At 58.8% G+C, this 17,546-nt stretch overlaps 1 protein-coding gene across 3 annotated transcripts in view; it reads right to left on the bottom strand.

Moving 5' to 3' along the window:
* Positions 1-17,546, bottom strand: part of RPS6KA2 (ribosomal protein S6 kinase A2) — an 87,310-nt gene that overhangs the window by 41,817 nt on the left and 27,947 nt on the right. Inside the window, exon 1 of one of the 3 annotated variants that reach the window (XM_059699863.1) lies at positions 8,340-8,708. The exons of the other annotated variants lie outside the window; for them this stretch is intronic. Within the exon in view, the coding sequence (XP_059555846.1) occupies positions 8,340-8,483 (144 nt within the window). The 5' untranslated portion in view covers positions 8,484-8,708. Of the gene's footprint in view, positions 1-8,339; positions 8,709-17,546 lie in introns of those variants that run through there. 3 annotated transcript variants of the gene reach the window in all.

The following is a 17,546-nucleotide window of genomic DNA, read 5'->3' as shown; positions in this document are numbered from 1 at the left end:
CGAGGCGTTCCTGCCGTGCGGCGCGAAGGTGGGAAAAGCGAGCCCTGTTCACACTCAGGCATCACGGAGGACGCGCGAGCGCGGTCTCTCCTGTGAATAACAGATACTCCCACCAACTCGGACCCCGTGGCAGAGGGCGGACGGGAGATGATTCCGAAAGACCTAGCTGCCCAGCGCGGCCAAGCGGACGCTCAGGACACCATTCAAAGGAGAAAGCTCCTGGCGAACGCAGATAAAACGCTGGGCAAGTAGGTCACAGGCTCCATGACTCCGACACCGAAGCAGGTGCTCACAGCCAGCGCGTGGCCACGCCCCGGGAGGGCAGAGGGCTGCCGGCCTGGAGCCGCCTACGGAGTCTTGTCCGTCGTCTGGTAACAGGTCCCTCCCGGTGATTTACTGAAGTAGGACCGTCAGAGGCGGGGCCGGCACCGAGTTGGCCGTAGGCATAGGGATGCAACGCAAAGCAAACCGTGCTGAGGTGTTCTCACAAAACCCATTTCAGTAAATGAATCTGCAGAATCGTTCGTTATGTAGAGTTATAACTGGATAACTTTCGGAAGCGGGAGGCTAGGTATAATAAGCAGAACAGCTTTTCTAGAATAAATGCCCATTTCTATCTTGTTTTGAATCCTTCTTTGAGTTATTATTTACATAGTCAACATGTTAGACTGGAGATTTTGATGAGAAAGAAAAGTGCACAGAAAATGGACAAAAGCATCCTTACCCCCAAAGCACACGGAAGAATAAAGAATAACTGCAAACGTAAAAATAATACACTTCATCTTTTCAATGAATTTTTAAAAACCTAATTTCAATTTCCCCATTTACCATCTCAATGAAACCGGAAAATCTGAAAACGTGTCTCTATGTTTGGAAACGTACATTTAAAAGTATTATTATCTTTTCCCAATACACATGCTATGAAGACCCATCCATGTCCTTCCTGGTGAGGATTGGCAGACTTCCACCAACATTTCCAAACTGGTGCCTACAGCACCTGCGTGCACAGACCCTCATGGACCCACAGCATCGGAGCGTCCCAGGCCAGCGCCCTCGCCTCTTCCTCCGGGAGGAGGGTGTGTGTGGCGTGCAGGGTGAGGGTGGGGAGCCCTGGGCATGCTCTGTGCCCGCCGCTGCTCAGGGCCCGCCGTGTATTGGGAAACAGGAGATGCGCCAACGGCATGTGGAGCACCACGTGTCTCCAAACGCACCAGAGCGCGGCCACGACGGCCTGCTGGCCCGGGAGAGCGACGTCCCTGGAGGACTTGGCTCTGAAGGGCTTGGGGAAGTGCCCGAGACCTGGTGAGCTGCCGCGTGGGGGCTTTCGGCACAGACGCCGTGCCCTCCGTACACCCGTCCGGGGGCTCTGACAAACATTCCCAGGGGCCACAGTACCGTCTGACATGGTCCTCGGTTTCCGCCCCTGGGTGCCAGGCCCCGCCCACCAGTCCCAGGCGGGCTCGGGCAGGACTCACACAGCAAAGCCGCCTCCGTCCTGGCTCGTGGCCCCGGGATCCCAGCGGTGACCGTGTGGCCCACGAATCCTCCCGCGGGTCTCGCTTCCCCTGTCCGTCTCGTGTAGATCCTCTTTCTTCTGGCAACTGGGGCCGCAGCGGCCAATAGCCTAAGTGCCCACTTTTGGATTCATTTTTTGAACCTTACTACTTTATATATATATATATATATGTTTTTATTGATTTCAGAGAGGAAGGGAGAGGGAAAAAGAGATAAAAGCATCAGTGATGAGAGAGAATCATGGATAGGCTGCCTCCTGCACGCCCCACACTGGGGATGGAGCCCACAATCCAGGCCTGTGCCCTGACCGGGAATCAAACCCTGACCACCTGGTTCCTAGGCCGACGCTCAGCCACTGGGCCACGCGGTGGGCTGAAGCTTACAGGACATGGGAGAGTAGAACAGCCGAAGGAGAAACAACTCTCTTCTGTAAAGAGCCGGAGCAGACCGTTTCTGCCGGCTGCCCTCCCTCTGCCGGCGCTGAGCCTGAGCCATGGCTGACTCCCGCAGCGAGCGCCGTCCCTGCTCCCCCAGAGCGGCTTCTCCATGAATTATGTTAAACCCACAGCCACGTGGATGGAACCCTCGCTCTCGTAACCTTAACAGTTACGGCTGGAACTGCGGCTCCTGGTGATGACGCGAACCTGGAACACGTGTGCTCGGAGGGGAGGGAGGGGGCACCTAGGCCCACGCGTGCGGCGCCCGGAGCCCAGAGCGGGCTCTTCCCTGACGAGGCACGTGCCCTTGGCAAGCACTCGGTTACCTGGACTGGCGTTATGACACGTGATCCCATGTCACAGGAGTGCAGAGGGGTGACGCGGCTGGACAGGCCCGCAGGAGGGCAGGGAGTGTGAGGGGCCAGGCGGGGAAGCCAGCCAGGGGGCCCGTCCAGGGCAGAGCGCGGGGCCCTGTGCCAGGCTCTGCGGGCATCGGGGGCAGGAACACCGCCTGCGGGGCCGGGACCTTTGCGAGCCAGACTTGGAGGAGAAGTGGCCGCTGCATTGGTAGCTAGAATTGAGCGGGCCTCCCTGATCAGCCGTCCTGGGCGCCTTTAACAGGTCTCAAGGGGCACATGCAAACCCACTAAGCGCTACTGCCTGACACTCGCCAAAGACACGAGGAGACTCCTCAGGGACCCGCAGAGGGAGAGGGATGAGCCCAGCTCCAAGACCATGAGGAAGAGGGGGATTCAAGGCTGGGGGGCGGGGGGCGGGGGCGGAGGGGGGCAGCGGTGGATGGAGATGTCCTAAGGGACAGCCGAGTCTCTCTAAGCCAGGGGTGGGGACCTTTTTCCTGCCGGGGCCATTGGATGTTTATAACATCGCTCACGGGCCACACGGAATTATCAGCTTAAACGTGAGCCTGCTCCATCTGGTCAAACATTTGATCGCCTCAGCCCAATGCCTTGGCAGGGCCAGACCAGATGGATTTGTGGGCCTTATGCGGCCCGCGGGCAGGACGTTCCCCACCCCTGCTCCAAACTGACCCCCCGGGTCCTTGCTGAGGCATTGCCTGGGGGAGGGTGGGAGGAGAATTAGGTCAGAAATTGAGGGCGATCACGGATGGCGGGAGGGAGGGGTCCTCTCTAAACCCACTCAGCAGGATTCTTGCTAAGCGGGGTGTGCAGGCCCCACAGAGGTCGAGGAGAGGCTTCAGGGGCGCTGGGTAGAGTTTGGGGGACAGTCCTCGTCCACGCACATCCCGTGGTTCCAAACACCGGCTCCCGCTGGGGGACCTCGCAGCCGCGTGGGCCCCGCACATCCTCCTCGGCCGGCGGGGTGCGGCCTCGCGGCTAACGCAGCTGCACCGGGACGGCTCCTGGCCGCTCGCCCGCGTGGAGACTCTGACAGCTGCGAACCCCAGACGCTGAGCGGTGGTTTGCACTGAACATGCTTGTGTCTGACCCGCTTGCTTAAGTCACACTGCAGCTTAACCAGTCGCTGATAATTCCCACTTGCGTTTAATTTCTTGGCTATTACAGTGTAAATACATCAGCAAACACAGAACGCCGGGGGGTGGGGGTTTGTGGGTGCAGCACAACCTCTCCCAGCTCCGTCAGCTAAAAGCAGAGCCTCCCAGAGACGCTCTGAGCCGTCAGTGCCCGGGTAGCTTCGCTGATGTGACCAGCACGGACCTCGGGGGACGCTGAGGAGGGTCTCGGCCGCTGGTCCCACTTCACACAGACGAACCCGTCCTAGCCTCCCCACATTCAAAGCCGCGCTTTCCCTTAGACACGTGTGTCCTGACGGCCCACCGGCACTTAACGCGCCTCCTCCCCATCTGCATTTATGTTTCTTGCGACTCTCGCTAGAGCAGCGGTTCTCAACCTGTGGGTTGCGACCCCTTCGGGGGTCGAACGACCCTTTCACAGGGGTCGCCTAAGACCATCGGAAAACACATATATAATTACATATTGTTTTTGTGATGAATCACTATGCTTTAATGATGTTCAATTTGTAACATGAAATTGGGGGTCACAACATGAGGAGCTGTACTAAAGGGTCGCGGCATGAGGAAGGTTGAGAACCGCTGCGCTAGATGCTCTGTTCACCGAGGGCAGAGAGCAGCCTTTTCCCGCATCACTCAGCGCGAGGCACACGGTGTACACGCTGTGCACGACTCGAGCGGGTGACAAGTGAGCCGAAAAGTAAAACTCTCCTCGCAGCAGCAGTTTCCACGATCGCGTCCCAGGTGAAAATCTCGTGTTTTGTCCTTCTTACTCCCCCCAACTGTCCTTCAGTCAGAATGTCAAACAGGTCACAGGGCCAAGCCCGGCCTGGGGGACCCGCCGAAGCAGCCACTCCAGAAGGGAATGGAGTGTGATGCCTTTAGGGAACTGGTAGAAACTCTGACCCTGAGTAACTCCTGTCACTTTCATTCATTCTAAGCCCACACCCTTCCCGCCAGCCCGTCGCCTGGCCCAGCCCCGTCCGGCGTGGAGCTTGCGCGGCCCATCCTGCCTTTGGTGGCTCTCAGGACACGGGAGCCAAGTGGGAGGACTCTTCCCCGAAGCTCGGCCACGTTGGGACATCAGCCTGGGCTTTCCTGGCTCTGGAAGCCGCCTGAGCTCACGGGGCCGCGAGGGCACCCGCACTCGGGCAGGGCAGGGCCTCCGGGTGGCGCTCGGGCAGGACGAGGAGCACTGCCAACCCGGGAAGCGGTTACGCATCCGCAGCTGACTGTGCTGCCCAGCGCTTCCACCGTCCAGCCCCACCCTAGGTCCTCACACGTCGTCTTAACCCCGGGAGGGAGGGCTAGTGCACACCCATTTCACAGGAAGAAAAGCGAGGCTAGAGCTTCTGAAAGGCAGAAGCGAGAGTGCAGTTACAGTGCCTCTGAGGCAGAGCCCGTTCATCGGGACGTCCTCACGCCCAGAGAAGGCTCTCGGGGTAACTAGGCCGTGGAGCACATTCCAAAGCACCCCCAGAGCGATTCCCTTTTAAAAATTAAAACAGCTTCCTCCTGCCTCATCTGAGATATGGCGAAGGCCAACACCACCGACAAGATGTCTACAGTGACTCATAGGCAGCTCTTCCGTTAGGGACTTCCTTTAAGCACTTCAGGAGGAGGGCACACGCAGTCACTGCTCCCTGGGCCCCGTGTTCTCATCTGTAAAATGGGCTGATGCATGAGCGGGGGCTGGGGTTCTCAGGCAGCGCTGCTGAAGTCACAGTTTTCTGGGGGTGAGGGCCTGGCAGACACCTTCCCAGCACGCGGGCGGGCAGAGGAGTTTATGCAAGGTACCCCATCTCCCCGGAGAGAGCCCAGAACCGCCCCACCAGGGTTACCCATGTGGCCATCTAGGTCGGCGCGACGCAACCAAACTATTTAAACTGTGGCTCATAAGCTGCTCCCAGGCCGGATTAAGCAGCCTGGCTTCTCTGCTGGTTAGAGTTCGCCCAGTGCTGGGCTCTAGATGTGAAGTGAAACTTAAAAGCGAGCACGAAACATTGTCTCTCCCGGCAGCCTTTTAAATAAAGATGATGTTGTTTTAAACTTAAAGTAACGACTGCCACTTTCCCGTTTTTGTCACTAGATTTTGAATTTCAAAAAACCAATTTTTTAAATTATAGATACTAGAGGCCCAGTCCCTCTCGCAATCCAGGACCCCCTCGGGGGATGTCAGACTGCTGGTTTCGGCCCGATCCCCGCAGGCCAGGCCGAGGGACCCCACCGGTGCAGGAATCCATGCACCAGGACTCTAGTATGCATATGAGATCTTTGGTTCATCTCTTCCCGCCCTCCCCCTTCCCCCTTGCCTCCGAGATTCATCAGTCTGTTCCATGTCTCCATGCCTGTGCGTTGAGCATCTGCCCCCTGGTGGTCAGTGTGCATCATAGCTACTGGTTGAACGGTCGCTTAGGCTTTTATATAGATAGATTGATTTCAGAGAGAAAGGCAGAGGAAGAGAGAGAGAGAGAAACATCAATGATGAGAGAGAATCATTGATCGGCTGCCTTCTGCACATCCCACACTGGGGATCAAGCCCAAAACCTGGGCATTGAACCATGACCTCCTGGTTCATAGGTCGAGGCTCAATTACTGAGCCATATGGGCTGGGTTCCACATATATTTAAAAATATAAATTTCAAAAAAAATAAAAAACAAAAAAATAAAAAAATAAAAATATAAATTTCAAAGAAACAACAAACTTTTTTTTCTTTTGGCCAAATGTGTTATCTTTTTCATTAGTCAAAACACAGGAAATATGCATCTGTTGAGTGTTTTATTCAACCTCAAATTGAGACAGCCCTCCCCTCCTAGATTCTACCTTCTTGGCGAGTGGTTCCAGCGTAGAACCTGCTGCGAGCAGACGGCCAGAGGCAGGCTTCCCTGGGAAACGACAAGAGGAGCTGGGCAGGAATATGGACCAGCGCCCAGGGCCAGCCACTTGCTGGGTCCCCGAGACGGGGAGGCACCCTGAGGCCCGGATCTGGGTCCTGTCTCTCGGGCTACGATGCCCAGAAAAGGGCAGGCCCCGTGGCAGGTCCTGGGCAAACACGTGCAGAGTGAATTACTTGGTAAGCTTTCAGCAAGGCCCCCAGTTTGTCAGGCTTTTGCCCCCAGCAGTAGCATGTGGATGTCAGACAGCCTACCCACAGTTTCAGGAGCATCCCTGGCAGAGGCTGGTGAGCGCACATGCGGGAGTGGAGAGCTGTGTCAGTGCTGGTCAGAGCTATTAGTTATTAGTTGTTAGTTATTAGTTATTAATTAGTTATTAGTGGTGCTGCTCTCCAGCGCCAGGCGCCGGCCGCGGGTGGGGTGAATGCTCCCTGGTTGCGCGCTGATGAACCCATTCCTCCCCGATGGTCAGCCCTGCGGCTCTGACGTTCAGCAGTGGTTTTCAGGAATGGTCATGTTCACATTGACGAGCTGTCATCTCTAAACCCTCCACGAGGCCCCATGATATTTGTGTGGCGCTCGCACAGCCCAGTTCTCCGTGGAACCCTAACCCCAAGGCCAGCGCACCTGCTGTCGATTCCTAACCCTCCGGGGTCCCCAGGGTCTCCCTGAGCCCCGGGAGCCGCTCACCCGTGTGCCTCCCCTCGGGAAGGATGAATGAGCGGAGCAGGCAGCTGTGCCACAAGCCCGGTGCCTGGGGGAGTCAGGGTGCATCAGGGATAAGGTTCTCTGTCAACTCGTGCTGTAACGCACCCAAGACCCAGGACAGGACGCATCCCCGTGAACCGATGTCCCATCTGCCCGCCCCATGATTTCACTAATAAGTTGCATTTGTTTGGAAAGATGTTTTCCCATCGTAAACCAGCCGATAAGACCCTTTCCGAAGCTTTAAATTCGAGGCCATAACAGAAACTTCTGAAAGCAGTCCTTCCCTCTGCTCTCCTGTCTGCCCCTGAGCTTTGCCCAAAGGTCTCCATTGTCACCGAGCCCTGCTGTGTCTCACATCGTGGCCGCTTGAACAAAGAAACCGAGATGAAGAATGGGACTTTGTTCCCAGGACTCGACTTCCCTAGAAACAGACAAGCCAGACCTCCCAGGGGCCGCCTGCGTGTGACCAGCAAGGACCCTCCCAGGAAACCTCCCAGGGAAGACGCCCTGCCCACCGCCCCCTCCATCCCCGGGGCTCTTTCCACTTGAACTATTTCACCGTTTCATCATCTATAGATTCAACAACGTGATGTGGACACGGGGCTGCAGAGAATAAGATTGGGTTGTTGAATAAAAAACACATCGGAGAAGCGTCCACGGATGACTGGGAACCCGAGGACCACAAAGGAGGGGCAGGGACAGGGGCAGGGACAGGGCAGGCTCTCCCGGGTCGGGTCCGGGGAATGGGTCTCAGCCCCGCACCTGCAGGGGTATTGCATCAGCACTCGCGGCCGGCCGCCTGGCTGGTGTGGCTGAGCACCCATCCGTTCTTGCACCCCCTCCCCTGACTCAAACCCACCAACGATCCATCGGCACCGCGCGGGGTGCTTTGTGCGGCTCCGGGCGGCGGTCACACAAACCCACCCGCACCGCGCAGGGCAGGGCTGGGAGGTCCTGCACTCGGGGCTTCCGAGGGGCGCCCCCCAGGAACCGGCCAGCCCTCCTCCCCGAGCACGGAGGTGACGCCCGAAGCCTGCCCCGACCGAACGCGGCTGGTCCCGTGATCACCAAGTCCCAACAATACCCGTGGGTCTGAGGGAAACCGGACCAGCTCTCCGACAACTTCAGCGCTCGGACCGGCAGGCGTCTGTGGGGCGGGCGCCGTGCATGTGACAATGGGCAGGGCTCGGATGGCCGGCGACCGCCCGCAGCATCTCCAGGCGCGGGGCGCGGCGCGGACCCGGACCCTGCGCGCACGGGGGGCGATGCGTTACCTCGAGCCGACCGAGGCTGGAGCTCTTGGAGCGCGACTTCCTGCGCAGGTACACGGAGAAGAACCTGCGCACCGTGAACTTCTTCATGCTCAGCTCCATCGCCCGCGCGCAGCCGGGAGGAGCCGCAGGCCCGGGGACGCGCATCCCCGGCGCAGCCCCGGCGCGGCGGTTAGGTCCGCGGGCGGGCGCGCGTGGCCGGGGAGCCCGGCGGGGCGGCCATCCGCGCGGGGCACGGGCTGCGGGCACAAAGGGCAGGCCGGGCGGCCACAGCGGCCGGTGCCAGCGATCCCTCCTCCTCCTCTTCCAGCCCCTCCAGCTGCCGCCTCGGGGCGAGGACCCGGCAGCTCCACCTTCGCCAATCAACGCCCGCCGCCCCGGGCGCTCCCGCCTCTTTCTCCAACCCCGCAAAGACCAGCGCCCAATCAGCGCCCGCCGCCACGCCCAGCCACACCCACTCCTTGTTCTCCTGCGCTGCCGCCAATCAGCGCCCGCCGCTCCACGCCAGGCGCTCACTCCTCCCCCGCCCCCTTCCTTGTCGGTAGTACTCACTCCCTGCAGCGCCGCCCCGCCCCCGCCCCGCTCCCGCCAATCAGCGCCCTCCGTGGCGCATGCCTAATGAGCCCCGCCCAGGACATCCCGCTGCGCCGCCCGGTGGGTGGGGCGGCCGCTCGCTGTGCCTGCGCTGGTTCTCGCTATGGGGTCTGGGTTCTGCTCCATTAATCCTGCGGGTGCTTGTTCCAGTTTAAGGGTGTCAGTATGTTTCCTTTCCTTAAAACAGACATGTGCATACTTCGGCACAATGTTCTTCTGTGCCGAACAAAACTTTAATTTTTGATTAGCCAACACTTCTAGGGAATGGAACCAAATCCGGGGGGCGCGTGCGCTCTGCACCCCCTCCCCCCTCCCCCGCCCTGCAGGGGGCGCCCAGCGGTGGAGGTCCACCCGCCACTCCCCGGTGATGAGAAGATCCCCACGTGGTCGGGGACGGGCAGGGGCTGGGAAAGCCGCCCTTGGCAGTGGCTGGAGAACAAAGACACATCCGTTCTCCCTGACCTTCGACTCCATATATAGAATATTATCCGAACGCGTGACCCAGCAGGGCCTGCAGGAGCGTGTCCGGAGGCTGGGCTCTCAGGCCAGCTGCTGGGTGCAGGCGGCAAGGGATTTGCCTTAAAGGGAAACAGACTTTTTTTCTACAAATGCTTGCGGGAGGGCTGGAGGCAGTCCCAGCTCTGTCTTGTTTATCTTGTGCAATGTCCACGTGTTCAGTGTAAGCTGAAGACCGGGCCCAACGATCTCATTAGCATACGGCCACCCTCCCTAACCCGGCAGTTAGGCGGGCAACCTGTGAAAATCCACGAGTCATGCCACCCCCTGGGCAGAAGCAAAAGCTGCACGAATACCTGTGACAGGCGACCTGTGCTAAAGTGACAGGTGACCCCAAGGAGAGCTGGCAAGTTCACGCTGCGTCAGGTCGCAGGCGAGGTCTCGGGGTTAATGGGCGCTGCAGGCCCAGCGGCCAGCACGGAGGGTGTGTGTGGATGTGGGCGCTGCACCACCTTGCTCGGTGGACACGGCTCAGTGGCATGCTCTGTGTTCCCACAGGGAATCGACAGTGAAAATACGTGTCAAAACCGGTTCCTGCTTCCCTGCAGGGTTCTGCTGGAGGGCGATCATTCCTGCTTTGGGAACCAGCTTCTCACCCCCGCTCCCGCCATGGTCAGCCCCCCCCCCCCCCCACACACACACGCACCCCACTCTGGCACCCCAGCTCTCAGCAAATGCGAAGACAGGTGGGGTATGCCCTGGTGCTGCCCTGGCAGAGAGCAGCTGACAGACACTGGACCGGCTGATCACCAGCTCCGGGACCAGGGAAGGGCCATCTCCACCGAGCTGCTGGGGGGGGGGGGGGCGGAGGGGGACTAGCCAGGCTGACCGCACAGCGTGCCCACTGCCGGCTCAGGGCACAGGCCTGGGTGTGACGGGCTGGAAAGGAAACATCTCCCGGGACAGCCATGACTCCCCCAAACGTGGATGCAAGGACTGTCCTACTGAACGTGGACAGCCCCAACAAGAGAAAAGGAAGCTTTCGTATTGCACCTGGGAGTGCCTGTCGTGGCTAGGACACATCTGCTGCCTTTGTCCTGGTAAGACAGGTGGGTCAACCTCCCTGCAGCCACCCATCGGCCACAATGCCCGTGTCTCTACAACAGTGGTTCTCAACCTTCTGGCCCTTTAAATACAGTTCCTCATGTTGTGACCCAACCATAAAATTATTCTCGTTGCTACTTCATAACTGTCATGTTGCTACTGTTATGAATCATCATGTAAATATCTGATATGCAGGATGGTCTTAGGCGACCCCTGTGAAAGGGTCATTCGACTGCCAAAGGGGTCGCGACCCACAGGTTGAGAACCGCTGCTCTACAAGGAAGCCCTCAGACCACCACGCCGGGGGGTGCCAGGCCCACGCACCTGGGTCCGAATGCCGGAGGAGGACAGCGAACTTCACAAAGGCTGATGCCCAGATGAGGGGTGCGGGGCTTGGGGAGGCGACGCGGAGCTCGGCGCACCCGTTACCTCTGCTTGTTGCCTGAGTTTCTCTCGGACCTAAGCACAGCACATGGACTGAACCCCGCGGCTCCTTCCATGTCTAAGAGCACGGGCGGGCAACAGGCACTCCATTCAGGCCGAGTGATGACTGTGAGTCACCTCCAAGCCCTGGGCTGGGCTCGCGTTAGGGATGCAGAAGCGGTCACATGGCCCTGACCTCCGGATGTCCACGTGGCGTGGGAGAGAAGGAAAGTGAGCAGACACCCACAATGCCCTTTGTATGCAAAGCGAGGAGACATGAGAAACGCTATGTGCTCCAGCCAGTGTTGCTCAATGGTTGAGCACTGGCCCAGGAACCACGGGGTCATCTGTTTGATTCCCAGTCATGGCACATGCCCAGGCTGCAGGCTCAATCCCCAGTGGGGGTGCGTGCAGGAGGCAGCCAGTCCATGATGTTTCTCTCTCATCGATGTTTCTATTTCTTTATCCTTCTCCCTTCCTCTCTAAAAAAAAAATCAATAAAAACATATTAAAAATATCTAAAAATTTAATTATAAAATAATTTTAAAAAAGAAGAGAAATGCTATGTGAATGGAGATAAATGAGAAGTCGATCCTAACTAGAGAAGTCTAGGCGGTGAGGGGCATTTGGGGCGACTCCTGGGGTTGAGGAGACACTCCCGGGCAGGTAGGGAGGCGGGCCCTGCAGGTCAGGGTGACTGAGGACTTGGCACAGACAGGACCTCGTGATGACTAATGAACAGTCCTACCCAGTCCCCAAGACACAGGCGGTATAAAATTTCAACATTTCAAGGACAAATAACGCTGCCAATTAAGCAGATGCTGAGCTGTTCCCCAGCCGGGGAGACCCACTCTCCGGAGAACAGGATGCCCTGGGCGGGGCGGGGCGCCTCCCTCGTTGCCAGCCCCACCATGACATCTGTTGTCTGTGGGGACGGAGCACCGCGCAGGGGTGAACGCTGCTCAGGGCACAGAGGGGCTGTTCGCCGCGCGACCTCTACTCCCAGGGCTTGTGTGGGAGGGGCGTGTGGCAGCTCCCGCAGGCCAGAGGGGCCGCAGGAGGCAGCTCTTCTCACCCCGCCTGTTCCCGGGGAGCTTTGCCGCGACGACGGACAGCAACGGAGCGTCTGGTCTAACCGTATAGACCAGGGGTGGGGACCTTTCTCCTGCCGGGGGCCACTGGACCTTTACGACATCACGAACGGCCATACACAACGAGCCACTTACACATGAGCCTGCTCCATCCGGTCAAACCCTTCACTATGCCCCCCAACGCCTCGGCAGGGCCCGGCCAAATGGTCGCTCCTCACCCGGGTTTTTACGGAAACAGCAGTGAGTGGAGAAATGAGGGGCTACTTTGGGTCGGCCAGAGCCTATACACGGATTACAGAGGGACTTTGAAAGGAGGGGGTCGGCAGGAAGAGGAAACAGATTAAACTATAGCAGGAAGGGTGTCTGCGTCTTAAAAAGGAAAAATAAAGCCCTCATCACAGGGAAGTCTCTCGAGACCTGGAACGGGCACAAAGGAGGACGGGTCCCTGCTGCCACTCTTTTCAGCAAATGTGCACCGTTTAGAGAGACTTCGTAGGCATCGCAGCAGGTCCGGCGCGAAATGCTGCCATCGAGACGCACACCTATGAGAAACGCTCAGGGCGTGAGCACAGGGGGTGTAGGCGCGGCCCATCAGAGGGAGGAGGCGGGCGGGCCCCAATCTTGGCTCTCCATGGATTACACGTGTGGAAGCGGTTTCCTGAGACACAGAGAAGTGCTGGATAAACGAGGGGGAAATCCTCACCCTTTGAAAGCATGGCTGATCCAATAGTAAGTGGGGGGAACGAATTTAGGCCAAAAAGGAGGCTGAGGCGCTATTCCCCGGTGTTGTGAGGGGCACCTGTCCTGGAGTCTGTCAGCCCCGTGCCCTGTGGCCGAGGTTTCCCAGGCCTGGAGAATGGGGGGGGGGACTGGAGATGGCTGGCCACAGGCAGGAGGGGAGAGAGCCCCCTGCAGAGGGTAGGACCCTCGCGGAGCGCACTGTGAGGTGAGCCCCTCCGTGTGCGCCTGGAGGCGGTGAGAGAGGGGCCTCTTTCCTCCCAGATTCCTGCAGCTCCAGTGGGAGGCCAGCCCCCTCCCCACTCCCCACTCCCCAGGGCAGGAGGGAGCGGCCTGAAAAACGCCCAGCCAATGGCCAATTGCCTTTTCAAAGGGCCCGATGGAAGCACCCCAAGGACTAGGCACAGCAGCGTCAGTCCCCTGAGTCACGCCTTAGACCTGCCTCAAAGCTCAGATGCAGAGAACGGCTGAGGGACGCAACCCACCATCACAAGTGCAAATACACCAGGAAATGAGCTACGCCGAACGGGAGTCAGCAGACATAACAGACTGCAGAATCAGACTGTGAGACGCAGGGGCTGACATTTTTGTATAAATAATGTAAAATGTCTGCTTAACATGTTTAAAAAACAGAAAGGGGGCTTGACAGCATTCCAAAGAAGTTAGAGATGATACAACAATCAAGCCGATTTGTGAATGTAAGTGAAACTCTAAAAATTAAACTATAATAATTTAAATTTAAAAAACTCAGTAGATAAACAGCAGTGTAGACCAAGTCCAAGAAAGGGTTAATAAAGGAAAAGTCAGATCTGCTGAAAAGCGACAGAATGAAAACCAGAAAGTCGAAAACACTGGACGTAAGAAGGGCAGGGTGGGCGGTACGGAAGCCAGAGAGAGAAGCAGCCAGCCTGCCTCTGCGTCTCAGCGCGAGGCCAGGACAGGGGTGGGCAGGGCCGAAGAGGGGCGACAACAGTGGGGGGCACTTAGGGTTCATAAAACACACCAATCCTCGTGTGCCCAAATGTTAAGAATTAAGTAAAAATAAACCCATACCTACGTACGGCCTATTAAATCTGCAGAATGCCAAAAACAGACCCCTCCTCCCCCCCCCCCCCCACCAAAAAACCCACCAGAGACGAGACAGACGTCTCTGCCCAGGGACGCCAGGCCGCAGCGACCTGTCCCTGGGAGCCGGCAAGAGTGGAAGAGCATGAGCGGCGCCTGAGAGGAAATACTCAGCTTCAGACGCTACCTCCCAGAGCTCTTTCCAGAAGGAGAGCAGAGGGAGCCGCTTCCGGACCAAACCCCTGAGACCTCACTCCCCGCGAAGACGCGCGGGCACCTGAGCACGTGGACGGTGAAATGGAGGCGGAGCGTCGCGCACTCTGCGAGCCCGGCCCTTAGAAAACCGATTTAAAAACAGCAACGGCAGCGGGAGGGTGACCGTCCAGCGCAGCGATTTTCAGTCTCTTCATCTCACAGCACGTGAACTACTCAAATTCCGCGGCACGCCAAGAAATATATATTTTGCCAAACTGACCAAAAAAAAAAAGGTGTAATTTTGATTCATTCGCACCGGACGGCTATTGTCTGGGCTGCTGTCATTTTCTCAGTGACAACCTGAGGAAAAGGAGGCCTGGGCCCTTGACGAGGTAGTCGGGGACTGCGTGCTCTGAGCATTCTCCAGGCACAAGGTTGGTGCATGCAAATCAGAGATGTGCTGTCCGGCCGGCTGGCTCAGTGGCTGAGCGTCGACCTATGAAGCAGGAGGTCACGGTTCCACTCCCTGTCAGGGCACAGGCCCGGGTTACGGGCTTGATCCTCAGTGGGGGGCGTGCAGGAGGCAGCCGATCCATGATGCCCTCTCATCATTGATGTTTCTCTCTCTCCCCCTTCCTCTCTGAAACCAATAAAAATATTTGAAACAATAAACAAACTTCAAGATGGGCTGAATGGACAGTTGGGGGGGTCGGGCAGCTGTGTGCCGTGGGACAGAGTGTAGAATGAAGACTCACGCAGAAGAGTCAGCTGCCCCTTCTCTCCCCCCCATCTCTCAGCCAGGAGTTGGCACATCGCCTGGGCTAGCGGAGGGGACAAGCCAGTGACCCTAAATAATACTTTTAGGTTTGCTAGGGACATGAGGCAGCTACCATGCACAAACAGAGAATTCCTCCGTGGAGAACAGACGTGAGGTCCCCGTGGGACACCCTGCCGTTCCACACTGTGCAGCCACACTCCTGGGCCCACGTGTTTCCCTGGTGCCGTGCCAGCCCCCCCAGCCCGTGCCATCACTGCCTTAGTGAGCCCGCGGTCGCACCTCCTTCAGGGACAGCGGCTGGGGGTCTGGTGCCGGCGCAGGGAGTCTGAGGCCCCACTCCCGTCACTGTTTGCCGGGAAGCGGGGTGGTCGCTGGGTCTCCCCATCTTTTCAGGAGTGATTAGATGTCAGCTGCTAGCATGAAAGCACAGTGCAAAAGCACTTCAGCTTGGAAGTATTTTAAGCAACAGCTTAAAAATAGGAAAAATCCAAAGCAACCGAGGTCTGGGAATTCTCCGTTTCCACGCGGTGGCGGCGTGACTGGTGCGGTTGGCGTCCCCCAGTCTGCATTTACAATATTCACTCCGACACCTGCCCCTTGTCTGAGCCCCCTCCTCTGTAAGGTCCCGGTCCATCTCCCGAAGGCTCAGCCACCAGACTCGGACGCGCTGCCCGGCCCAGGAGGCGCCCCTTCCATCACCAGATCCCATGGCACTCACCTGGCAATGTCTGCAGATTCACTTCCCCTGCGCAAGCCCCGCCCCGGCCTGAGCGCTCCCGCTGACCTCCCTCCGGTGGTGTCATCCAATCCAGTCCGCGCGTCACTCACGGATTAGCACCTCTGCCCTGGGCGGCCCCCACCTGCTGTGCCACCCGGGCCAACTCAACCCAACTGCCCCTCACAGTGCCCATTCTCGTCCCCATCTGCCCTCACGCTCATCTCTCCAGTCCCGCTGGACCCGGCAGCTGGCGGTCCGGGTCACCTTCCTGCCCTTGTCCTGCCCTGGCTCCCCTGCCCGCCCCCCCCCCAGTCTCTGCCTCCAGGCGTCCTCTCCATCTTTTAAGGTGAAACTCAAACGGGGCCTTTCATTTATGCGTCTCCCTGTGCCCAGAGAAAACTAGGGGTGCATCCACGAACCCCTTGCACTGCGTGGCTATTATGTTGACGATCGCACTTGAACTCGCATGCTAATGATTGGTTTCTGTGTCACCCTTCCCATTACATCATTCGCCACTGTGGACAGGGTGTCGCCTCAGTCCTCCTGCAGCCTCCGCTCCGACAGCACCTTGCGCTCTGCGGCAGGCGCTCAGGAAGGGACCGTGCGCGAGCTGATGAGGAGAACGTGGTGTTGGGAGACCCCTCGCCCAGCCCAGGAAGCCCTGTGCACAGAGGGCGGGACCCCAGCCACTCCGAGGGCAGCGCCCAGCACCTCGGCATGGCCTGGCAGGACTCGGGGCTGGGGGCCCGTTCTGCCCGCTCTCCTAACACGGGGCTCACTGCAGGCAGCATGGGGTCAGATCTACGCTGACAGGCAGGGGGCACGTGGAGGGCAGGGAGCCCGTGGTCTCTAAGTTCTGTTTATTTTAAAGTCCTCGTGCCCGTGGAGAAGCACTGGGCTCAAGGCTGACGTCACTGATGTTGGTAACATCCCGTTAGATGGGGTCACGTGGTCGCGCTCGTCCTTAGAACACGGAGCCGTTCTGCCCCAGGATGAGCCCCCGCATCATGCCCCTTCGCCTGCCCGGATCCTGCACAGTTCACTCCCCCAGCTGCTCTGCAGGCCCGCTGCCTCCGTGTGAGGAGGAGAGGCCTCCCCCGGGTTTCTATTTTGGGGTCCCCACAGGGATCTCATTTTTGCACTCTCACTCCTAGACTTGGAAACAGTGCGGCGCTCCCTCTGCCTGGGACTGGGACAGGGACACGGGGACTCTGGCTGCCCAGAGGCATGGGGGGTGGAGGAGAAAGGGGCAGGGGGATCAGGGAGGATGGGGAGAGGGGGCAGGGGAGAAGGAGGCAGGGCGTGGAGGAGAAAGGGGCAGGGAGATCAGGGAGGATGGGGAGAAGGGGCAGGGGAGAGGGGGTAGGGTGTGGGGGAGAGGGAAGCATGGGGTGGGGGAGAGGGCAGCAGAGGGCGGGGGAGAGGGAGGCAGGGGGTGTAGAGGGCGGGGGATCAGGGAGAATGGGGGCAGGGGGTGGGAGAGAGTGGTGCAGGGGGGCAGGGGGAGCTGGGAAGCTGGGTCACCTTTCCTCCTGCTCTGTTTACTGCTATCACTTGAGGGTCATGAACCGATTTCTTCTCAAACCCGTGTCCTGTGTTCACCACAGCTTGTCTCAGACACAGAGCCCGGCGGCATCCTGTCCCTTAATGCTGTGCGCAGAGGTAAACTGAGTCACACAGAGGCGCCTGGGTTACATGGGCAGGGAAAGCTCAGGGTTGGCTTCAGACCCACCCGATCCCGCCACCCACCACGACCCCTTTGAGTCTAAATGATTCCCATCTGCGGCGAGTGTCCCCTGGGAGCACGGATAAGACGTGGGACGCGGCTGCGTGCAGACAGCTTCGCGGGCTCAGAGGGGTGTGTGAGGGGGGGCTCGGGTGGTTGGGGTCTATCCCGGGACGGGCCTTTCTGTGTGTTTGTTGGAGCCCCTGTCGCTGTGGCCCCAACTCTGTGATGGCCCCGCCGGCGGGTCCTGGCCTCGCTGTGGCCCTGACTCTGTGATGGCCCCGCCAGCGGGTCCCAGCCTCGCTGTGGCCCTGACTCTGTG

The sequence above is a fragment of the Myotis daubentonii genome, chromosome 6 (assembly GCF_963259705.1).
Source record: "Myotis daubentonii chromosome 6, mMyoDau2.1, whole genome shotgun sequence".
NCBI classification, from domain to species: Eukaryota; Metazoa; Chordata; class Mammalia; order Chiroptera; family Vespertilionidae; genus Myotis; species Myotis daubentonii.
Note: the sequence above shows the minus strand (reverse complement) of the source record. Positions and strands in the feature narration are given on the sequence as shown.